General features: G+C 44.0%; 1 protein-coding gene across 2 annotated transcripts in view; it reads right to left on the bottom strand.

Moving 5' to 3' along the window:
- The window catches only part of MRPL48 (mitochondrial ribosomal protein L48), a 71,477-nt gene extending 50,857 nt beyond the window's left edge, over positions 1–20,620 (bottom strand). The window contains exons 1-3 of one of the 2 annotated variants that reach the window (XM_032259027.1): positions 20,440–20,620; positions 3,093–3,145; positions 699–736 (exon numbers count right to left, since the gene is read on the bottom strand). In XM_032259027.1, the coding sequence (XP_032114918.1) occupies positions 699–736; positions 3,093–3,145; positions 20,440–20,604 (256 nt within the window). In that variant the 5' untranslated portion in view covers positions 20,605–20,620. The remainder of the gene's footprint in view (positions 1–698; positions 737–3,092; positions 3,146–20,439) is intronic. The other variant, XM_032259026.1, reaches the window with a different exon arrangement.
- Positions 20,621–25,718: the final 5,098 nt, after the last annotated feature.

Below are 25,718 nucleotides of genomic sequence, written 5' to 3'. Positions count from 1 at the left end.
GTAAAAAGAGAAAAACTCCGTCTCAAAAAAAAAAAAAAAAAAAGAAAACCCTAGCCTGATGATGGATATACAAGGCAGGTCTGGAATAGCAGCAGTATTAATAATAAAAATTACAGCTGCTACTTTTTGAGCACTTCATATCTTTTATCTCACTGAATCTTCAAACGGTGCACAGCAGTTTATATTATAATTATTCTTTTTTTAAAAAAAGAGACAGGGTCTTGCTCTGTCACCCAGGCTATGGTACAGTGGCATGTTCATAGTTCACTGTAACCTGGGCTCAAGCAATCCTCCTGCCTTAGCCTCCCAAGTAGCTGGGATCACAAGCCTGTATCACCATGCCCAGTTAATTTTTTTTAAAAATGTTTGTAGAGACAGGGTCTTGCCATGCTGCCCAGCCTGCTCATTTTTTAAAGTGAGGAAACCAAGCTACAGAGAAATAGCCAAAGATAACGGAATAAATATGTAGTACAGTTGGAATCCAAACTTACTCTAGAACTCTTGCTCTTAACCATACTTTATGTTCTCACATGGTTCTATGCCATGCTCACATAAACGGGTAGAATTTGGTTCAGGCCACTGTTCACAAAGATATGGCAGGCTTCCTTCTAGGCAAAATTATTATAGAATGCAAAATTATTATAGAATGCTAAAGGGTCACTTATCGCAGGTCAACTACATCAGTAAAAACTGCTTACCTACAGAATAGATGGGCTTCTCTCCTGAAGTTCTAAACCTAAAAGGAGGGAGAAAGTATGTTGAATACAGTTAGAAACCCATATTTTATGTGCATAGTTAGCAAAATTTATATTCTGTCACTGAAAATATGTCAATACTGCTTGAACCTGGGAGGTAGAGGTTGCAGTGAGCCGAGACAGTCCAATGCACTCCAGCCTGGGAGAAAGAGTGAGATTCTTTCTCAAAAAAAAGAAAAAAGAAAAACAAGGGGGAGGTTGCACTCTATATAAAGAGCAGTTTAAAAAAAAAAAGACAATTAGGATTTGATCCTAATTCTAACCCATATTAGTTCCGTCATGTCAGAACAACAGATTAACCTCTCTGGACCACAGTTATTTATACAAAATTGAGATAATATCATCTGTTTTACTAGGTCACTATGAGGGTCAATTCATTCATTTAACAAATATTTATTAAATGCCTACTACGTGTCAGATACCATTCTAGGCCTGGGAATAGGGCAGTAAACACAACTAAAAGTCCATGTCCCCATGATGTTTACATTTAGGGGGCAAGGAAAGACAGTTAAACATTTTTATATGCACAAAATGTGTCAGATGGTGACATCTGTTATAAAGAAAAACAAAGCAAAGCAAGGGGACAGAGATTGATGGAGGGGTGTATATTTCACATAGGGTAGTCAGGGAAGGTCTCTTGGATGGGATATCATTTGAGCAGAAACCTGAATAAACTACAGGGCAAGCCATATGGATGTGTGAGGAAAGAATATGCAAAGATCCTGGGTTGGGAAGGTGCTTAGATTATCAAGGAATAGGAAGCCACAGTGCAGCTAAAGCTAAGTAAGTAATATAAAATGAGGATACAGCTTATAGGAGTTCCTGTAGGCCATGGTAAAGATTGCAGGTTTTATTTTGAGTAAGACGGGACACATTGGAGAATTTGGAGCAAAGGCGTATTCTGAGCTAACTTGGCTTTAAAAGAATCACTCTTATGTTCATAATGTTAGGTCTCTTTATTGATAGATTGATTGTGAGACAGAGTCTCACTCTGTGGCCCAGGCTGGAGTGCAATGGCGTGCTCTCAGCTCACTGCAACCTCCGCCTCCCAGGTTCAAGTGATTCTCCTGCTTCAGCATCCCAAGTAGCTGGGATTACAGGTGCCTGCCACCACACCCAGCTAATTTTTGTATTTTTAAGTAGAGACGGGATTTTCCCATGTTGGTCAGGCTGGTCTCAAACCCCTGACCTTGTTATCCCCCTGCCTCAGCCTCAAAAAGTGCTGGGATTACCGGTGTGAGCCACCACGCCCAGCTAGTTCTCTCTTTTTTTTTTTTTTTTTTTTTTTTTTTTCTAAAAAAAAGACACTCTGCTTTACTGTGAAGAATAGAAGACAAAGGTAAACATTAGGGAGACAAGTTGGGAGGCAAAGTGATGGTAGTAAAGCAATGAGAAGATAAGGAGCGGGCCCCTAATGGTTTAGCAAAACAGAAAGCATGAGGCAAAAACTGGACAAATAAATGGTTCTAGATCGAGCACAGTGGCTCATGCCTGTAATCCCAGCCTTTGGGGGGGATCACTTGAGCCCAGGAGTTCAAAACCAGCCTAGGCAACATGGTGAAACCCTGTCTCCACAAAAAATACAAAAATTAACTGGGCATGCTGGTACATGCATGTAGTCCCAGCTACTTGTGAGGCTGAGGTGGAAGAATCACTTTAGCCTAGGAGGTCAAGGCTGCAGTGAGCTGTGACCATGCCACTGCACTCCAGCCTGGGCAACAGAGAGAGACCCTATCTCAATTTAAAAAAAAAAAAAAAAAAGGTTGTGTATATAGTGTATACATTTCAAAAGTAAAGCCAACAAGTTTTGCAGGAGAATTAACAGCATCCACTGGACACGGGGGTTCACACCTATAATCCCAGCAGTTTGGGAGGCCGAGGCAAGCAGATCACCTGAGGTTGGGAGTTCAAGATCAGCCTGGCCAACATGGTTAAACCCCATCTCTACAAAAATTAGCCAAGCATGATGGTGGGTGCCTGTAATCCCAGCTACCTGAGAGGCTGAGGTGGGAGAATCACTTGAACGTGGGAGGTGGAGGTTGCAGTGAGCCAAGATTGCGCCACTGCACTCCAGACTGGGTGACAGAGAGAAACTCCATCTCACAAAATAAGAAAAAAATAATTAACAGCATCAAGGATTAACTTCAAGTATTTTTGCCTCAGTAACTGGATGAATGGAGATGGTATTAACTGAGAATGGGGAAGAAGCGAGGTGGCAGAGGAGGTACTTGATATGCTTATAGATATGCAAGTGGATATGATAAAAATATGCTGTGTGAACTATGAAGCCAAACATGAATATTAGCTACATTTAATTATTGTTATTAATATCCTTACCTTAAGAGAGAAAAGGCTTGCTTTAAAATGGTATTGTTCCTCAGGCACAGCACCTACAGCAAAACAGTCATGTTAGGACAATCTTGAACATTTACAGACCTCCAAGTATGTCTTCTCAGAGAGGCAAGAAACGTACAGTACACAAACCAAAAAAGGACAAAAAGGCTCTTATCTAGCAAAGAAGCTATCCTACAATTAACACCAAGCATGCAAACAAACCAAGGTCATCCTTCTCATTCCACCCACTATAGTAAATGCTCAAAAAACAGAAGTGCCCCTCCCACACTGCTTTTTTGCTGTTGACTGTTTCCAACTTAATCTATTTTTCCTAATATCAATCAACAATTACTATGCATCTGCCATCCAAGGCATCATGATAGGGGCTTTATTAAATCTTCTTTAATTCTCAAAACACTGCAAGACAATTTTACAAGTGAGGCAACTGAGGCTCAGAGAGGTTATATTCCAAAAAATTATACCTAATAAGCTGCTAAGAGGACTGACTTACTACAAAAGCTATGCCTCTATTACAGCACACTGTCTCTCTCAATAATGTGATAACAATACTCCACAATAGAGGTAAGGACAAAAAAAAAAAAAAAAAAAAATTACCATGATAGCTACTGCAGCATTGATCTCCCAGACTCAAGCAATTCCCTTGCTCCAGCCTTCTTTTGTTTGTTTGTTTGTTTGTTTTATGGGAAAGAACAACAAAAGCCTGTTCTTAAGATCCCATAACATGAAGAGAAAATCCTGCCCACTATGGATAACATTTAATTTTTTCAACATGGATGTATGAAAAGTCTAGTATGCAAAAACAAAGAAAATCTGAGAAACTGTCAGTCAAGAGGAGCCTATGGAAAAGATGATGACTAAATAAAATATAATATTCTGAATGGGATCTGGAACAGATAAAGGACACTAGAGAAAAAGTAAGGAAATCTGAACAAAGTATGGACATTAGCTAATATAATACACCAATACTGACTCATTAATTATAAAAAATAAACCACACTAGGCTGGGTGCAGGGGCTCAAGCTTGTAATCTCCACACTTTGGGAGGCTGAGGCAGGTGAATCACTTGAGGCCAAGAGTTCAAGACCAGCCTGGCCAACAAGGTGAAACCACATCTCTACTAAAAATAGAATAAATAGCCAGGCGTGGTGGTACGCACCTATAATCCCAGCTACTTGGGAGGCTCAGGCAGGAGAATCACTTGAATCCCAGAGGCAGGGGTTGCAGTGAGCAGAGATCACACCACTGCACTCCAGCCTGAGTGACAGGGCAAGACTCTGTATCAAAATAAATAAACAAACAAACAAACCACACTAATGTAAAGATAATGGGCTGGGCACGGTGGCTTACGCCTGTAATCCCAGCACTTTGGGAGGCCGAGGCAGCAGATCACCCGAGGTTGGGAGTTTGAGACCAGCCTGACCAACATGGAGAAACCCTGTCTCTACTAAAAATATAAAATTAGCTGGGAGCGGTAGAGCATAACTGTAATCCCAGCTACCTGGGAGGCTGAGGCAGGAAAATCACTTGAACCCAGGAGGCGGAGGTTGCAGTGAGCTGAGATCATGCCATTGTACTCCAGCCTGGGTAACAAGAGCAAAACTCTTGTCTCAAAAAAAAAAGGCAATACTAGGGGAAATTGGGAGATACAGGAAGTCTGTGTACTATCTTTGCATGTTTTCTGTAAATCTAAAACTATTCTAAAATAAAGCTTATTTTGTATAAGCCAGGTTTAGTGGTTCATACCCATAATCCAAGCATTTGGGGAGGCCAAAGTGGGAAGATCACTTGAACCTAGGATTTTGAGACTAGCCCGGGCAACATAGGGAGACCCTTCCTCTACAAAAATAAAAAAATTAGATGGGCATGGTGGTGCATACCTGTGATCCCAGCTACTCAAGAGGCTGAGGATCACTTGGACCCAGGAGGTTGAGGCTGTAATTAGCTGTGATTGTGCCACTGCACTCCAGCCTGGGGGTGACAGAATGAGACCCTGACTCAAGTTAAAAAAAAAAGCTTATGTGCCAACTGCTATACTGAATGTTAAGAACAAAATGTAACTACAGGGATGAATCTTGAAAACACTATACTAAATAAATCAGTTACAAAAGACCAAATATTATATGATTCTATTTCTGTGAAATATCCACAATAGGCAAATCTATGGAGAAAGAGAGTTGATTAGTGACTGCCTGGGGCTAGAAGGTCTGGGTAGCTAGAGATGACAGCTAAGGGGTATGCAGTTTCTTTTTTGGGATGATATTCTCAAATTGGTTGTAGTAACAGTTGTAAACCTCTGTGAATATATTAAAAACTACTGAATTCTACCCTTTAAATAGGTGAATTGTATGTTAACTATATTTGTGAACTATATTCAATAAAGCTATCAAAAACTGTTTGCACAATCTCTGTCCTTCAGGAATTTGGATGGCTGGAGACACAGGCATACATTTGTATTAAGCAGCTAAGCAATAACGGCATTGTATGATGAAGTCAAAATAGATGGTGTGAACAGCAAGCACACCTGGCAGGAAATCCAGGGGGATATGGCTAGGAAAAATCCTTAGCTCTTGCAGAGTTGCAGACGTTGCTGAGGATCTGCTCAGTCATGAACCCTCTTCCTAGACAAATGCATACAGACATGGATATACAAAGTTTGCCTACTACTTCAGGAAAATCACCAAAACTCTTATCACCCAAGAACCCCTACACTAAACCAAGAGATCCTCAGAAGCAAGGGTCATGTCATTTTCCTCTCAGGCACATTGTAGACAATCAAGGTTTATTTTGATAAATAAATGAATTAGAAAGAAGTGACTAGGCCGGGCGCGGTGGCTCACGCCTGTAATCCCAGCACTCTGGGAGGCCGAGGCGGGTGGATCACGAGGTCAAGAGATCGAGACGATCCTGGTCAACATGGGGTCAACAGGGTGAAACCTCGTCTCTACTAAAAATACAAAAAATTAGCTGGGCATGGTGGCGTGTGCCTGTAGTCCCAGCTACTCGGGATGCTGAGGCAGGAGAACTGCCTGAACCCAGGAGGTGGAGGTTGCGATAAGCCGAGATCAAACCATTGCACTCCAGCAAGAAGTGACTAAATGATAATTATTGCTACCATGTATTAAGCACCCACATCTACTTTACTGAGTATCTACTATGTGTCTAAATCACAATATCTTTACAAGATAAGCATTATTATCCCCAATTTACAGTTGAGGAAACAGATTAAGTAACCTACCCAAAGTCACACAGCTACTACTGAAACTAGCATAGGGTCTTGGGTTTCTCTGACACCAATATCCATAATTTCCCCACTAGTCTACACCTTTTCTCACATAAATGAAGGTGTTAGTGCTTAGGAAATCAGGAGGGGGAAGTAAAACTTAGGAAAAGTCTCCCAGAGGATGTGAAACCACGAAGATTGGGAAGGATATGAATAGACAAAAGGGCAAAGTGTGCAGATGTTCCCAAAAAGCACAACTGAATCAGGTACCAAAAGACTTTGTAAAGTACATGTACAATATACTGAACCTAATACTGGTCAGCATGAAAGACGGAGTAGGAAACTGGGGCCCCAGGAGAGGTCAGGTCAGCTCTCCCAACTACTGGCCATGTAACTTGAAGTTAGAGAAGATGACTCTAAAGTCCCTCCAGGGCCAGGATCTATTAACCATGACAAACAGAACAGAAATAGAATGAACAGAATATATATATATATATATATATATATATATATTTTTTTTTTTTTTTGAGACAGAGTTTCGCTATTGTTACCCAGGCTGGAGTGCAATGGCGCGATCTCGGCTCAGGCAACCTCCGCCTCCTGGGTTCGGGCAATTCTCCTGCCTCAGCCTCCTGAGTAGCTGGGATTACAGGCACGCGCCACCATGCCCAGCTGATTTTTTGTAGTTTTAGTAGAGAAGGGGTTTCACCATGTTGACCAGGATGGTCTCGATCTCTTTTTTTTTTTTTTTTTTTTTTTGAGACGGAGTTTCTCTCATGTTACCCAGGCTGGAGTGCAATGGTGCGATCTCGGCTCACCGCAACCTCCGTCTCCTGGGTTCAGGCAATTCTCCTGCCTCAGCCTCCTGAGTAGCTGGGATTACAGGCATGCACCACCATGCCCAGCTAATGTTTTGTAGTTTTAGTAGAGACGGGGTTTCACCATGTTGACCAGGATGGTCTCGATCTCTTGACCTCGTGATCCACCCGCCTCGGCCTCCCAAAGTGCTGGGATTACAGGCGTGAGCCACCGCGCCCGGCCAGAATATATTTTTAAATGGGCCACTTCATATAGAAGAGGTACTGGATGGGAAAAAAAGATCAAAATGGGACTGCTTTCTCATTTTAATTGTTCAGATTTCTGAGTCTCTACAATAACTACGCATTTAATTATCTAAAAGCCAAAAGAATTGACAACTTTCTGGAAGACATTCAAACTGTGGTATGAACTCTGTCAGCTCTGGGAAATGTGCTTCCTCTCTCCTGCAATGCTTGGCATTATTTATCAGGACAAAAGTAATCTATTTTGGGACTGCATCTACAATTACCCCCTCCCCATCAGCAAATGAAGGGCAGCTCTGGCTCTGCAAGCGGAAGAGGAGGGTGGTGACGCCAACAAGTGAATGAATGAGGACACAGCTGCTGCCGTGGGTAACAAAAATACTCCCGTGAGCCAGGAACCAAGCAAGGACTGCACAACTACCAAAAAACTGAAGTCACAGGGCAAACTCTATAGCATGTGAGTAGCTTAAGACACCAGAGCCTGGGGTGGGTGGTGACAGCAATGGGTCAGGGGTCTTTGATGCAAGCAACTGGGAGCTCTTTCATGAAAAGGAACAGAACATATTTGTGTATTAATAAATATTATTTAAAATAGCATTGTTACTACCATTTATTGAGTACATCGTTTTTGCTAGGCACTTTACACATACTATTTCGTTAAAAAAAAAAATTTTTTTTAAGAGACCGGATCTCACGCTGTCTCGAAGCCCTGGCCTCAAGCAATCTTCCTGCCTTGGCCTCCCAAAGTGCTGGGATAACAGGAGTAAACCACCAGGTCTAGCCCATATTATTTCAATTAATCTTTACAGCAACCTTCTCTGATAGGGGCATTATTGAGATAACTGCCTCAATTTTACACAGGAAAAAAAGAAGTTTATGTAAATTGCCCAAAGTAATTGGTTCAGTAAGAGAAATGCAAACCCAGGTCTGCTTGAATCCAAAGTCCATCCTCTCTATTCTTCCACAATATCTCTCAAAAAAGTGATACCGGGCCGGGCGCGGTGGCTCACGCCTGTAATCCCAGCACTTTGGGAGGCCGAGGCGGGTGGATCACGAGGTCAAGAGATCGAGACCATCCTGGTCAACATGGTGAAACCCCATGTCTACTAAAAATACAAAAAATTAGCTGGGCATGGTGGCGTGTGCCTGTAGTCCCAGCTACTCAGGAGGCTGAAGCAGGAGAATTGCCTGAACCCAGGAGGCGGAGGTTGCGGTGAGCCGAGATCAGGCCATTGCACTCCAGCCTGGGTAACAAGAGCGAAAGTCTGTCTCAAAAAAAAAAAAAAAAAAGTGATACCAATTTACACTAGTGAAGTTCATAGCTAATGATAACAGCCATTCAACAGTCCTACCATTTACTGGGCACCTGCTATATGCTAAACACAGTCTCCTTTAATCTTCACAACCATTCTGTGAGGCATAGTTCTTTGTATTTTCTTTTTTATAGATTTAGGGAGTACAAGTGCCATTTTGTTAAATGGATACATTGCATATTGATAAAATCTGAGTTTTTAGTATAACCATCACTCAAATGAGGAACCTTGTACCCATTAAGCAATTTATCATCTCTTCTCCTCCTCCTACCATTCCATCCTTCCAAGTCTCCAATGTCTTATTCTACTCCTGTAGATATTTCTACCCCATTTTACAGTGAGGAAATCAAAGTTCAGAAAAGTGAACTAACATGTCTTAATAAAAATAGAAAAAAAAACATGTTTTATGCACACAACTAATAAGTCTTGTTCTAGCTGACCCCACAATCAGTGCTCTCTCCACTACCACATACTATATCCTATACTCCTGTTGCAAAGTAAGTCTGCTATTACATGACAGCTCTTATTTTCTTCCCTGAGATGAGAGAGCACCTTGATCTATATTCCAATTCTTTTTTTTTCTCTTTTTTTTTTTTTTTGAGACAGGGTCTTGCTCTGTCACCTAGGCTGGGGTGCAGTGGCATCATCATGGCTCATTGCAGCCTTGACTTCTTAAGCCATCTTCCTGCCTCAGCCTCGCAGGTAGCTGGGACTACAGATGTGTGCCACTATACTCAGCTAACTTTTTTTTCACCAAGCTGGAGTGCAGTGGCGTGATCCTGGCTCACTGCAACCTCCGCCCCCCACCTCGGCTAATTTTTTTAATTTTTTTGTAGAGATGGGGTTTTGCCATGTTGCCCAGGATCTGTATTCCAAAGCTTGCAGTGGAGTTTACTCTCATCTTAGGCATCCTAGAAAAGCCCAGTACCTGCTGAGTTATTTATTGGAAGCTTCAAATTCTCCTCACTGGCTTTCCACACTCAGTGCCCATCACTACCTTTCTCACGTACAGGACAATACTAGCCTCTCTGTCAATAATGATCAATCTGCTACTTAAATACCTCCCTGTTGCTGTGTGCAGTGGCTCACACCTGTAATCCCAGTACTTTGGGAGGCCGAGGTGGGCAGATGATGAGGTCAGGTGTTAGAGACCAGCCTGGCCAAGATGATGAAACCCCGTCTCTACTAAAAATACAAAAATTCGGCCGGGCGTGGTGGCTCACACCTGTAATCCCAGCACTTTGGGAGGCCGAGGCGGGTGGATCACGAGGTCAAGAGATCGAGACCATCCTGGTCAACATGGTGAAACCCCATCTCTACTAAAAACACACAAAAAAAATTCAGTTGGGCATGGTGGCGTGTGCCTATAATCCCAGCTACTCAGGAGGCTGAGGCAGGAGAATTGCCTGAACCCAGGAGGCGGAGGTTGCGGTGAGCCGAGATCGCACCATTGCACTCCAGCCTGGGTAACAAGAGCGAAACTCCGTCTCAAAAAAAAAAAAAAAAAAATACAAAAATTAGCTGGGTGCAGTGGCAGATGCCTGTAATCCCAGCTACTCAGGAGGCTGAGGCAGGAGAATCGCTTGAACCCGGGAGGCAGAGATTGCAGTAAGCGGAGATTGCACCACTGCACTCCAGCCTGGGTGACTAGAGCGAAACTCCGCCTCAAAAAAATAAAAAAGATCCAGGCTGGGTTCGGTGGCTCACACCTGTATTCCCAGCACTTTGGGAGGCTAAGGAGGGCGAATCACCTGAGGTCAGAAGTTCAGGCCAGGTGTGGTGGCTCACGCCTATAATCACAGCACTTTGGGAGGCCAAGGCACATGGATCACGAGGTCAGGAGTTCGAGACCAGCCTGACCATCATGGTGAAACCATGTCTCTACTTAAGACACAAAAATTAGCAGGACGTGGTGGCGTGCGCCTGTAATCCCAGCTACTCAGGAAGCTGAGGCAGGAGACTCGTGAAGCAGAGGTTGCAGTAAGCAGAGATTGAGCCACTGCAATCCAGCCTGGGAAACAGAGTGAGACTCTGCCTCAAAAAAATAAAAAAATAAAATAAATACCTTCCGGAAAAAACTGAAACATTTTCAGACACTTATAATTATCTGAATATTCTCCCATATAGAAACCCAAAACCCAACTCTCTCTAACTTCTATGGTTTGTGCCTAGTTCTCCATTCTGAGATCACATAAAGTAAGTTCAGTTCTTGTTTTTCATACAAGAAGTCAAACCGTGAAACTCCTCAAGTATTTGAAGGTTATAATCATTGCCTCCATGTTTTCTCAAGTTCTTTCAAAATTTGCTTTTGTTTGCAGTCTTTCCTTTCGCTATAACCTTCTGAACATATTTATGTTCAGAAGGTTATAGCGAAAGGAAAGGTTATTACTACAAGCAAGGTTATTACTATCAAAGTCTACCTTTGGATTGGGTCCTTTGGCAGTTAGGAGCACAAGTTTTATATCCAAACCCAAACACAAATTTGTGTTTGAGTATCAGCACTTCCATTTTACTAGCTGTACAAACCTGGCAAGTCAGCTGGCCTCACATATTGTTATAGGATTTTTGGAGTGTCATTTTTCTGGTCAGAAAAGTTTGTGGCCGGTGGCACCTTTGCCTGAGTTTTGCTCAGGTCCACTGGGCTTGTTTCACCCACTTGTCTTGGCAGGCTGCGCTCAGTTCACGCTACCAGCCTGAGTCCCACACCTGCCAAGGGCAAGTCAGGCATGGACCAGTGAGGGTTGTGTGAGTGAGCATGGGGTCCAGCTGATGTGCACAGTCAGACATGCTGGCTGCTTCAGTGGGGTGGGCAGCTCCAGGTGCTGGCACAGGCACTGGTTCTTGTGAGGCCGGACCAGGTGCACCACAAGCAGCTTTCATAGCTGGCACTGGGGAACACGTGGCTCCCAGAAGCTTGGAGATGCCAGCAACCACAGGGGTCCAAAGAGGGCGTCACAGCCCTGGCTCAGGGAGCGCTCAGGGCTGGGTTCCCCGAAGGGCTGCAGCTCTTCTTTCCTTCTCTTCACCCACAACATAGTGAACAAGGGGCACATCTCAGCCCCGTTTGTGCTGCAGCTCTCTTAGCCCCATCATTAGATGGGTCCCGAGTTCCTGTCCTACAACCAGGAAGAATGGGGTATGCAGACAAGTGGAGGGTGAGCAAGACAAAGAGGAGCTTTATTGAGTGACAGAACAGCTCATAGGAGGCCCTGGAGTGGGCAGCTCCTTTCTGCAGGCAGGTCGTCTGGATGTCTTCCCAGCTCTCAGCAGAGGAGGCTCTAGAGTGGGTAGCTCCTCTCTGCAGCCAGTTGTCCCGATGCTCAGCTCTGGCTGAGCCTAAGGTTTGTTTTTTTTGTTTTTTTTTTAATTTTTTTCTTTTTTGAGATGGAGTTTCGCTCTTGTTGCCCAGGCTGGAGTGCAATGGCGCGATATCAGCTCACCGCAACCTCCGCCTCCTGGGTTCAGGCAATTCTCCTGCCTCAGCCTCCCAAGTAGCCGGGACTACAGGCACGCGCCACCATGCCCAGCTAATTTTTTGTATTTTTAGTAGAGACGGGGTTTCACCGTGTTGACCAGGATGGTCTCGATCTCTTGACCTTGTGATCCACCTGCCTCGGCCTCCCAAAGTGCTGGGATTACAGGCGTGAGCCACCGCGCCCAGCCAATGTTTTCTGTTTTTTTGAGACAGAGTCTTGCTATTGTTGCCCAGGCTGGAGTGAAATGACATGATCTCACTGCAACCTCTGTCCCCTGGGTTCAAGAAATTCTCCTGCCTCAGCATTCTAAGTAGCTGGGATTACAGGCCCCCACCACCATGCCCCGCTAATTTTTTTTGTATTTTTAGTAGAGACAGGGTTTCACCATGTTGGCCAGGCTGGTCTCAAACTCCTCACCTCGGGTGATCTGCCCACCTTCACCTCCCAAAGTGCTGGGATTACAGGCATGAGCCACCACACCCAGCCCCAAGGTTTTTATGAGCCTCAGATGGGAGGAAGTACATGTTGATTTGTACATGGGTGGCCATGGGTGGGCCTGGAAAAGGCACCATAAGTTCCCACTCCTGTCCACGGGACTGGCAGCCCAGCCCAGGCTCTAGGTGCCAAGAGGCACCTACAGGCCAGTGCCGAGATGCCCTCAGCCCCCCTACGGCTTCCCTCCTGTGCTTGTTGGTGCTCAAAATCCGGAGGGAGCCAAGGGAGCAAGAGGCTGGCTTGTCAGCACTGCCCAGAGCATGTGCACACCTGACTAGGCTGCGACAGTGCCTGGGCTTGGCCCCAACTTTGCTCCAAGATCAGAGCTGGTGCCGACAGTAGGGAGAAGCCAGGCAGTGGGAGCAGGCGTCTCTGAGCCTGTGGGGGCGGGGGCAGCCTACCCAGGCCCCACAAGAGTGCAGAGGTGCCTAGGTCTGCAGTCATGGTTTGGGCAGCTGTAGCTGCACCCAGAAGGGCAGGGCTCCTGCTTGTTCCATGGAGCAGGAGACCCAGATCCACAGCCATGACTTAGGCAGCTGCAGCCACACTGGGGAGCTCCCACCCAACCTGGGAAGGGACAGGGCTCCCACTTGTCCCTGGCTCCCTCTGGTTCCATGAAACATGCAGCCAGCATGATGGCAATGGCTACTCCACTGCTGCCACCAATATTATATGATTCCATTTATATGAAATGACTAGAATAGATAAACCCATATGACAGAAAGATTAGTGGGTGCTAAGGGCTGAGGAGATGACAGTAGGGGAGTGACTACTTATGAGTAAAGAGTTTTCTTTTGGGATGATAAAAATGTTTTGGAATTAAATAGTGGTAACAGTTGTGTAGCTTTGTGAATATATTAAAAACCATTGAAGGGCCGGGCACGGTGGCTCAAGCCTGTAATCCCAGCACTTTGGGAGGCTGAGGCGGGTGGATCACGAGGTCAAGAGATCGAGACCATCCTGGCCAACATGGTGAAACCCCGTCTCTACTAAAACTACAAAAAATTAGCTGGGCGTGGCGGCGCGTGCCTGTAATCCCAGCTACTCAGGAGGCTGAGGCAGGAGAATTGCCTGAACCCAGGAGGCGGAGGTTGCGGTGAGCCGAGATCGCGCCATTGCACTCCAGCCTGGGTAACATGAGTGAAACTCCGTCTCAAAAAAAAAAAAAAAAACCATTAAATTATCTACTTTAACAGAATGAATATTATAATACATAAATAATTTGTTTAATTATTAAAAAAGAAAGTCACAAGAAAACTTTTGTGACTGCTCAGACTTGCTTGGATCCTGCTGTTACACATTTTTTTTAAAAAAATTTACAGATGGGCCAGGTGCGGAGACTCATGCCTATAACCCAGCACTTTGCGAGGCCAAGGCGGGTGGATCACCTGAGGTTGGGAGTTCGAGACCAGCCTGACCAACATGGAGAAACCCCATCTCTACTAAAAATACAAAATTACCCCAGAATTGTGGCACATGCTTGTAATCCCAGCTACTCGTGAGGCTGAGGCAAGAGAACTGCTTGAACCTGGGAGGCAAAGATTGCAGTGAGCTGAGATCACGCCACTACACTCCAGTCTGGGCAGCAGATCAAGACTCCATCTCAAAAAAAAAAAAAAAAAGGAAGAAAAGTAAATACTTGGCCTCATAAACACAACTGCTAGATGGTACTTCTAAGCCAGAGCTGAGCTCCATTAAACTCAATTCCCTAACTTTCTTTAAAATTTAACCCAATTTTACAATCCCTGTGATTACCACCTAAAATGTTTGTTTGTCTGACTTCATTTTGTTTATTTAATTTTGTTTATTTATTTAGAGAGAGATAGACAGATCCAGGGTCTCGATCTGTTACTCAGGCTGGAGTACAGTGGGGTGATCACAGCTCACTGCAGCTTCAGCCTCCCAGGCTAAACTGTTCTTCCCACCTCAGCCTCCCAAGTAGCTGGGGCTACAGAAGCATGCCACCACATCTGGCTAATTTTTGTATTTTTTGTTGAAATGAGGTTTCGCCATGTTGCCCAAGCTAGTCTCAAACTCCTGGGCTCAAGTAATCCATCCACCTCAGCTTTCCAAAGTGTTGGGATTATAGACATGAGCCACTGTACCTCACCTAAATATAAATCTAATCCCTTACCTCAATTCTCATCCCCATACTACTACTCTGCACACTCTCCCTTAATCTACACCAGTGCTTCTCTCCCTCCCAACTTCCTCTAGGACTTCTGGAACTCCAAAAGTGTTCTCATTTCAGGGCCTTTACACATGTTCTTCTCCTTGCCTGGAATATTTTTCTCTATCTAAATCCTACTTATTCTTTAAATCTTAGTAGTCATGCAACATTGTCAAGAAAACTTTTGCGGCCAGGCGCGGTGGCTCAAGCCTGTAATCCCAGCACTTTGGGAGGCCAAGGCGGGTGGATCACGAGGTCAAGAGATCGAGACCATCCTGGTCAACACAGTGAAACCCCGTCTCTACTAAAACTACAAAAAATCAGCTGGGCATGGTGGTGCATGCCTGTAGTCCCAGCTGCTCAGGAGGCTGAGGCAGGAGAATTGCCTGAACCCAGGAGGCGGAGGTTGCGGTGAGCCGAGATCGCGCCATTGCACTCCAGCCTGGGTAACAAGAGTGAAACTCCGTCTCAAAAAAAAAAAAAAAAGAAAAAGAAAACTTTTGCAACTGCTCAGACTTGCTTGGATCCTGCTGTTACATAGTCATATAGTACCCTGAATCTTTCATCTGTAGCATTTTTCATAGTCAATTAAGTAGTTAGAAGTTTAATTAGTCCATCTCTTAATAAGCACCATGAAGACAGGAACCTGCTGCATCACAGCATATAACATACACTCTGGCACAGAACAAGTGCCCGATAAATATCTGCTGATCAAATCAATAAATCCCTCTAAACCTCATCTCCTTATCTCTGAAGAGTTTGTAAAAACATTTACCTTATAGACTTGTTGACATGATTAAATTAGATAACATATGAAAAGAGCTAAGAAGTACAAGCTGCATTACTAAGGGTCAAATTGGTAACGATGATAATGGTGGTGGTAATGGTTAAATTCCTCATTTGTGAAACAATGTGTACCTTAGGGTGTGAGAGGCGCTAAAGATAAAACCATTAACAAAAAATAGAAAAGTTCCTCCAGAGCCTGTGGTCTAGTGGTGACCAGGAAATAGCCAACTTCTTGACTATTCTGTGCTTTTGGACATCCTGCCCTTCTAGGTAATATCTAGAATATGTGTATACTAATTTATGTCTGTTGAATGAATTAGGAGGACATTTTGTTCATGTGAACTCTGTTCCATTTTAGCCTTCAAATGCTGAAACCTGAAAACATCTTATCTCTGAGATCAGTCCCCCAGGATGTTTTCTCCTGGGCTGACATATTAGACACAATGTGGCATAGCATTAGCCATCACAGCCTCTTCCCTAACCATACCCTTGTGATTCAGGAGTAAGGAAATTCCTGAGAAAATATTGGTAGCCTCAGAGTGAGTGGCATCTAGACCTGAGCTTGACACTCCAGAGCCATTCATTTTCTGTGCAAAATAACTGCAGGTGATTCAATACTCATTTCCTTGGTGCATTCTAACTTCCCCAGATACCATCCTGCTATTGTGATCAGTCAATACACTGATCTGATAAATATCAGCATTAGTGTCTTATCTGGCTCTACCCTGCTGAACTCCTATTGACTTAAAGACGTATTGGCTCTATCCAGTTTTATTCTAGCAAAGCTAGGCTTCTCACTTGTCTAAAATTTGAGGTGAAGGTAGGCACAAAAGGGCATGTCTGATATCCCAGCAACTCAGGAGGCTGAAGCAGCAGGATCACTTGAGCCCAGAAGTTCGAGACCAGCCTGGGCAACATAGTGACACTCTGTCTCAAAAATAAAATAAAATTTGAGATTTGTAGCCAGAAATTTCTTAGGGTCCCAAGGAAAGAGCACTGAATTAAGAGCTAGAAGTTCTAGTCGCAACTCCACCATGTGCTTACCATCTAATATCAACATTTGTTCATTCACTTATTCATTTGACATTTACCAAGTACCTACTTTAGGCCAAATACACTATACAGTAGGTACATATAGACAAGAATACAGTTGCAACCTGGCACAATGACTCATGCCTGAATCCTAGCACTTTGGGAGGCCGAGGCGGGTGGATTGCTTGAGCCCAGAAATTTGAGACCAGCTTGGGCAACATGGCAAAACCCCATCTCTACAAAAAAATACAAAAACTTAGCCAGGTGTGGTGGCACGTACCTGTAGTCCCAGCTACTCAAGAGGCTGAGGTGAGAGGATCCCTTGAGCCAGGAGGCAGAGGTTGCAGTGAACTGAGATCACTCCACTGCACTCCAGCCTGAGTGACAGCACAAGACCCTGTCTCAAAGCAAAATAAGAAAAAAGGGCTGGGCACAGTGGCTCACACCTGTAATCCAAGCACTTTGGGAGGTCGAAGCAGGCAGATCATGAGGTCAGGAATTCAAGACCAGCCTGGCCAATATGGTAAAACCCCATCTCTACTAAAAAATGCAAAAATTAGCTGGGCATGGTGGTGCATGCCTGTAGTCCCAGCTACTTGGGAGGCTGAGGCAGAAGAATCGCTTGAACCCGGGAGGCAGAGGCTACAGTGAGCCAAGATCGTTCCACTGCACTCCAGCCTGGGTGACAGAGGAAGAATCTGTCTCAAGAAAAAGAAAAAAAAAAAAGAAAAGAAAAAAGAAAATATAGTGACATACCCATAAAACTCTCTAATGAGGAAAGCAGATGGCAAATTATTTATTATCCTATGTGAGATCAATATAATGGGCTGTATGGGTTACCAAGAAGGAAAGGTCTGACACATAGAAAAGCCAGGAAAGGTTTTCATCCCACACTTCACAGATGAGAAAAACCAAGAATATTATTATATTAGGGAGATGTGAAATACTCAGAAAAAGCAGTGGGCCAGGCATGGTGGCACACGCCTCTAATCCCAGCACTTTGAGAGGCCAAGACAGGCAGATTGCTTGAGCTCAGGAGTTCAAGATCAGCCTGGGCAACATGGTAAAACCCTGTCTCTACAAAAAATACAAATATTAGCCACGTGTAGAGGCAGGTGCCTATAGTCCTAGCAACTTGGGAGGCCGAGGTGGGAGAATCACCTGACCCCAGGAGACTGGGGCTACAGTGAACCAGGACTGTGCTACTGCACTACGGCCTGGGCAACAAAGTGAAACTCTGTCTCAAAAAAAAGAAAAGAAAAGGCAGTGGGGTCTTAGGAGAAGTACAACTAATCTGGGTTCTGTCCAGGAGTGGTGGCTCATATCTATAATCCCAGCACTTTGGGAGGCCAAGGTGAGAGGATTGCTTGAAGCCAAGAGTTTGAGACCAGCCTGGGCTACAAAGCAAGACCCCACCTCTACCAAAAATTAAAAAATGACCTGAGCATGGTGGTGTGAACCTGTAGTGCCGGCCACTCATGAAGCTGAGTGAAGAGGATCACTTGAGCCTAGGAATTCAAGGATTTAGTAAACTATGATTGCACCATTGCACTCTAGCCTGGGTGAGAAGTAAGACCCTGTCTCTAAACAAAAACAAAAACTCTAGGCTTCAGTCATTCATTCAAGGCATCAGTATGACATTTAAATCTCTGTTACACGCCAGACACAACGCTTCCATTTCCTCATCTGTTGCATATGCCAGGGTTATCTCGTGATACTGTGATGATCAAATGAATTATGTAAATGAAACTTTATTAACTACAGAATAATATCAATATTCTTATTTGCATCATCCTTCATACCTTACAAACTACTCCTATTTACATTATCCTCTATAATCTGTACAATTCCATGTGGTGAGACCATCTGCATTTTACAGATAGGAAACTAAAGCAGTAAAGTTAAATAAATTGCCTACAAGATCACAGCAAGAGATAGAACTCGGGTCTGACACAATCCCAAGGCCTTCCTTATAAATGTAAAGTATTGGCCAGGCGGTGGCTCACGCCTGTAATCGCAGCAGTTGGGGAGGCCAAGGAGGGAGGATCACCTGAGGTCGGGAATTCGAGACCAGCCTGATCAACATGAAGAAACCCCGTCTCTACTAAAAATACAAAATTAGCTGGGTGTGGTGGTGCACGCCTGTAATCCCAGCTACTCAGGAGGCTGAGGAAGGAGAATTGCTTGAACCTGGGACACAGAGGTTGCAGTGAGCTGAGATTGTGCCACTGCACTCCAGGCAACAAAAGTGAAACTCCTCCATCTCATAAATAAATAAATAAATGTAAAGTATTCACTAACACTTTAAGACAGGCTTGCATTTGGCATATAATGATGAGGTTAGCTGACTAAAGCAACTAAGGAATAACTAAGGAGTCTGGAAGAGAACAGTGGCATCACACTTTGAGAGGCCCTATATACCCATGTATCTTTATGTGCTGGCCTTAATGACAGATTTCCATGGGCTCTTCTGGAGAATTGCATGGTCTGAAATAGCATTCCCTGGAAAATAATCCCTCCCTTTTAGCATTTCTCAGAACCAAGGCAAATCAAGGAGAGTAGTCACCAGTGTGACCACCTTTAACGATGTAATTTTGAAACTTTCTGATTTTTTTTTCTATTATCTTGGCATCATATTTAACCAAATTCTTACAAACTGGCTAAGGTGAACAAGTGAATTGTTTCATAAAGGATGAAGTGAGGCATGGGCTCTCAGACATTCAGGGGCAGCCCCAAGGTAACCACGGGTAGATCCATGAGCTGCAACGACCATGTTGACCTATGAATCATGAAAATATAGTCTCCATAATTAATGCCTAAAACAAAATTTTAATATAAATTGCTAAAATGAGTCATTAAGCAGCATGATACAATTGAAAGAGCACAAATGAAATCTGTTAAATCTGTTAAGGGAACAGGAGGAAAGCCAAGGAACATATTTATGGTGGTTTATATGGTTTTATGACAATCATTTAAATAAAATAAGCTTTTGGAAATGAAAACATAGTTTATTATTGCCACGGGTGGCTCACTCCTGTAATCCCAGCACTTTGGGAAGTCGAGGCAGGCAGATCACAAGGTCAGCAGTTCAAGACCAGCCTGGCCAACACAGTGAAACCCATCTCTATTAAAAATACAAAAATTAGCCAGGCGTTGTGGCACGCACCTGTAGTCCCAGCTACCAGGGAGGCTGAGGCAGGGGAATCGCTTGAACCGGGGAGACGGAGGTTGTGGTGAACCAAGATCGCACCACTGCACTACAGCCTGGGCGAAGAGCCAGACTCCATCTCAAAAAAAAAAAAAAAAAAAAAAAAGAAAAGAAAGAAAAAAAGAAAAAGAAAAAAGAAAATGTAGCTTATTATTACTCTTTCCTTATTACCAGGTAGCTTCACATCCTTATCAGTTCAGCAAGTCAAAACTGCATTCTTAGACAAAATTCTAGAAGCTGATGACTAAATGCAAATATAAAATGACCTGCTCAAGGTCATACAGTTTATCGGGACTATACCATGGTGTCGTGATTCCCATCGCGAAGCTCTCCCCTTTCTAGGCACTGGGTGGAGAGAGTGGCATGTGGTGTGGGCGTGGCACGGGTCGGCTCGGCCGAGTTCGCCCGGTGGGAAAGGAATCTGCTCAGCCCCTTTAACACGCATGTGCTGCTGGGAAGGACGTTGGGCGCCCTAGTGTCTCACTCCCGGATGTCAGCTTGCCGCCAGCTCCGGGCTCTGCACTCTCCACCATCTCCCCGCGCCCCGCGTGCGTGGAATCTACGTTACCTTTTCCAAGGTTCCGCTCATCCTTTGCAGCTGCGCGGCCTCTAGCTGTGCAAACCGAAGATCCGCCCCCGCAGCCGCGTTCCCTGGGCGTCTGGAAACACTAACAGAACGGCCTTGACCAAGTGCAGCAGCAATATCTGACCGAGACTCACTCAACTTCCGCATCACTTTAGTTCCGGAAGCTTCTGAAATTCAGCCTCTAGAAATTCTGCTTTCCGCCCTCATCAGGTTGTCACTTTCACTGCTGTTTCTCCAGGCAGAATTAATTGCTATCTCTGTGTTACCCCGGTACTTTGCACACAATTCTGATTTTTCACTTACAGTACTATATACTAATTATTTGTTATCACCTCTTCTCTGTATTTGAAAGAGTTCTTAAAAGACTGAGATCCTGTCTGATTAATTCCTTTCAGCGTCTAGGACAGATCTGACTTTTTTTTTCTTTGAGACAGAGTCTAACTCTGTCGCCCAGGCCGGAGTACAGTGGCACGATCTTGGTCTCACTGCAACCTCCGCCTCCCGGTTCAAGCAGTTCTCCTGTCTCAGCCTCCCGAGTAGCTGGGACTACAGGTGCCCGGCACCATGGCTAAGTTTTGTATTTTTTTTGTAGAGACGGTGTTTCACTACATGGTCAAGCTGGTCTCGAATACCTGACCTCAGGTGATCTGCCTGCCTCCGCCTCCCAAAATGTTGAGATTACAGGCGTGAGCCACCAAGCTCAGCTGCACAGATCTAACTTCTAACCTCGATTTAAGAGTTGACTGACCCTTTAAGTGAACCTTTCTGACATTCAGTTGCCTCATAATAATTTAGAATTAAACTATTTTTCGAGTGAGTGGCCACTATATGCAATACATTATGCTCAGTGCATCAGTTTATTCATCACAGCCTGTTAGGGAGATATTATTATTTGACTTAACAGATAAAAGATTGAATCAAGAGGTTAAAGGACTAGTCTGGGATCAATTGAAGCAAAGCGAATTTCAGACTCTCATTTATACAGTGTTTTCCCTCTGTCACACTCCTCACATGAGATAATAATGTCACCAAAAGCTTTCATTTACTTATTTTATACATGCTCAACCAATTGTTTAGCATAATTTTGTGCCAATCCTTTGAACAAACCCTAGGAACACAGAAATGAATATTATGTGACCCTGCCATTAAGTGTCCCATAGAGATTAGCAAGGAGACAAAGTCATAAACAAGCAATTATAAAACAATAAGGAAATTTAAGTTACAGAGATATACACATAAACTCTGTATACAAAGGGAGCACATGAGCGCATAAATTCAACATCAAGTGAAATAACAAATATGCCATTGTTTTTATTATTGCTGTGTTGGTTCGGCCATTGTTATTGTTCTTGGTGAGGAAAAGGTGTAAAAACTGGTAAATATGACTAGAGATGCAATCACAGGAAGTTTAGTTTGTTGTCAGAATCCCTGCCAAGATCCCTTATCATAATGTTTTATCAATCCTTCCTATGATGAAATTCCAAGGAACTACCAAAAGCTATGTGGGTAAATCTCTTTCCCAAAAATGTAGCCCTTCTTCCCCTGACTCCTCAGGCAGAGCTGCTAGGAGACTATGATGGTTCATTTTATGCATCAATTTGACTAGGCAGTGGGATGCCTAGATATATGGTCAAATGTTATTCTGAGGTATGTGTGAGGGATGTATTTTTAGATATCATTAATATTTAAATCAGTAGACCCAGTAAAGCTGATTGCCCTCCCTAATGTGGATGGGCCTCATGTACACACACGATATACATTATATAGTGTGTGTGTATATACATATATATGTATATATACATACATACATGATCTGAGGTGTATATATACACACTGTATACATATACACAAAGACACATGTGTATGTACAGGCATTTACTGCATAACATTGCAGTCAGTGATGGACTGCATATATAATGGTAGTTCCATAAGATTATAATACCATATTTTTACTGTACCCTTTCTATGTTGAGATACACAAATACTTATCATTGTGTTACAATTGCCTACAGTATTCAGTACAATAACATGCTGTACAGGTTTATAACCTAGGAGTAACAGGCTATACCATATAGCCTGGTTGTGTCGTAGGCTATACCAACAGTCCCCAACACTTTGGCACCAGGGACTAGTTTTATGGTAGACAATTTTTCCATGGACCGAGGTGGGGTGGAGGATGGTTTCCTGATGAAACTGTTTCACCTCAGATCATCAGGCATTATATTCTCATAGGACTGCACAACCTAGATTCCTTGCATGTGCAGTTCACAGTACGGTTCACACTCCTATGAGAATCTTTTGTTTTTTCTTTGAGATGGAGTCTTGCTCTTGTCTCCCAGGCTGGAGTGCAATGGTGCAATCTCGGCTCACTGCAACCTCTGCCTCCTGTGTTCAAGTGATTCTCCTGCCTCAGCCTCCCTGGTAGATGGGATTACAGGTGCACACCACCATGCTTGGTTAATTTTTTGTATTTTAGTAGAGACAGGGTTTCACCATGTTGCCCAGGCTGGTCTTGAACTCCTGATCTCAGGCAATCTGCCCACCTCAGCCTCCCAAAGTGCTAGGATTACAGGCATGAGCCACTGCACCCTGCCTTTTTTTTTTCTTTTGAGATGGAGTTTCGCTCTTGTTGCCAAAGCTGGAGTGCAATGGCACAATCTCAGCTCACTGCAACCTTTGCCCCCCAAGTTCAAGGGATTCTCCTGACTCAGTCTCCCAAGTAGCTGGGATTACAGAAATGCGCCACCATGCCCGACTAATTTTGTATTTTTAGTAGAGACAAGGTTCCTCCATGTTGGTCAGGCTGGTCTCGGACTCCTGACCTCAGGTGATCTGCCTGCCTCAACCTCCCAAAATGCTGGGATTACAGGCATGAGTCACCGTGCCCGGCCAATCATCTCTTAAATTGATATTAGAAGTCAGATTTCCAGTCCTGTGCCAGATGCTAGAATGAATTAATCAGACAGGATATCAGTCCTTGAGGAACACAATCAAATATGGAGAAAATATAGTAACAATTAGTATTTAGTATGGTAAGTGAACTGCCAGAATTATGTGCAAAGTACTGAGGTAACGCAGAGATGACAATTCTGCTTGGAAATATAATGGACCAGTCATACTTCCTCCACTACAGGGATTGAGTTTTGCCTAATAAAAGCTACTGGAGTTTTTGAAGTGAAACATTAAATTAAAAAAAAAAAAAAAAAAAAAAAGGGCCATGCGTGGTGGCTGACACCTGTAATCCCAGCACTTTGGGAGGCCAAAGCGGGTGAATCACCTGAAGTCAGAGTTCGAGACTATGGAAAAACCCCATCTCTACTAAAAATACAAAATTAGCTGGTCTTGGTGGCGCATGCCTATAATCCCAGCTACTCAGGAGGCTGTGGCAGGAGAATTGCTTGAACCCAGGAGGCAGAGGTTGTGGTGAGCCAAGATCGCAACATTGCACTCCAGCCTGGACAATAAGAGCGAAACTCTGTCTCAAACAAACAAACAAAAATTTCAATCAAATGCTAGTCTGTGCCGGATCGGCTCTTTTTGGGTGTATGAGTTCATTCAGTCTTTCCAATAACCCTATAAGACCGAGGATCATTATACCCATTTGTTTCTTTTTTCTTCTTCTTTTCTTCTTTTTTTTTTTTGAGATGGGGTCTCACTCTGTCATCCAGGCTGGAGTGCAGTGGCACGATCTTGGCTCACTGCAACCTCTGCCTCTAGGGTTCAAGCGATTCTCCTGCCTCAGCCTCCTGAGTAGCTGGGATTACAGGTGCGTGCCACCATACCTGGCTAATTTTTGTGTGTTTTTAGTAGAGACAGGGTTTTACTGTGTTAGCCAGGATGGTCTCCATCTCCTGACTTCATGATCTGCCTGCCTTGGCCTCCCAAAGTGCTGGGATTGCAGGCGTGAGCCACCACATCTGGCCCATTATACCCATTTCATAGATGAGGAACACAGGTAGGAAGAAAGTACCTAGTTAACATAATGTTATATAAGTGATGAGCTGTTTCATTTCAGTCTCTGTGTTTCATCTGTTTTATGGGACTGTGACTGTATGTTTTCAAAAGGGTAGGTTGGCACCAGTGAGTTTCTTTCCTTGTCTAGTCCAGGTAAATACAATGTAATAAGTTACAAATCCATATTTGTGTTAATATACTCTCTGGGATAGGAAAGGTGAAAGGAAAGGGAAAAGGAAGAAGGAGATAGTCGTTTGTATGAAGATACAAGGATTCACAAAACAACTAGAATTTTTTTTAATCTATTTTCTATCCTTAGAAAACAACTAGAATTATTTTATTTTATTTTATTTTTTTTTTTGAGACGGAGTTTCGCTCTTGTTACCCAGGCTGGAGTGCAATGGCGCGATCTCGGCTCACCGCAACCTCCGCCTCCTGGGTTCAGGCAATTCTCCTGCCTCAGCCTCCTGAGTAGCTGGGATTACAGGCACACACCACCATGCCCAGCTGAATTTTTGTATTTTTAGTAGAGACGGGGTTTCACCATGTTGACCAGGATGGTCTCGATCTCTTGACCTCGTGATCCACCCGCCTCGGCCTCCCAAAGTGCTGGGATTACAGGCTTGAGCCACCGCGCCCGGCCTAGAATAATTTTAAAGGTCAGGAATCTAAAACCCAAAAGCGAGGTGAAATCAGCATGTATAAATACAAAGGTACCTTAGCAAAATCCATGAATGTATTGGAATGGATATTTTTGTTGCCAAGCTCTGTTAATGATGTTATGTGTTATAGAGGAATGAGTTTACTGAGCTTCCCAGAAGGACAGTTTCATATAGATGTAAGCAGAAATCCCTGCATAGCTAATATTCTGTAGCTTCTCTGGCTTATTTTGTCTTCAGCTAAAAACAAAGCCTCCCCACCCATTTGGGGAAACCAAGACAGCTCAACAGAGGCCACTTTCCAGGTACCAAATTCTTCTGATTTTTACTTCATCCTTCTATAAATCATGAGCTCCGCCGGGTGCAGTGGCTCACACCTGTAATCACAGCACTCTGGAAGGCTGAGGCAGGCAGATCATGAGGTCAAGGGATGAGACCATCCTGGCCAACATGGTGAAACCCTGTCTCTACTAAAAATACAAAAATTAGCTGGGCGTGGTGGCACGCACCTGTAGTCCCAGCTACTCGGGAGGCTGAGGCAGGAGAATTGCTCCGGGAGGCAGAGGTTGCAGGGAGCCGAAATCGCGCCGCTGCACTCCAGCCTGACGTCTGGCAACAGAGTGAAACTCTGTCTCAAAAAAAAAAAAA

This window comes from Sapajus apella, unplaced genomic scaffold (genome assembly GCF_009761245.1).
Source record: "Sapajus apella isolate SASKATOON/1434 unplaced genomic scaffold, GSC_monkey_1.0 scaffold106, whole genome shotgun sequence".
Lineage (NCBI taxonomy): Eukaryota > Metazoa > Chordata > Mammalia > Primates > Cebidae > Sapajus > Sapajus apella.
This window is presented reverse-complemented; position numbering and strand designations above follow the sequence as displayed.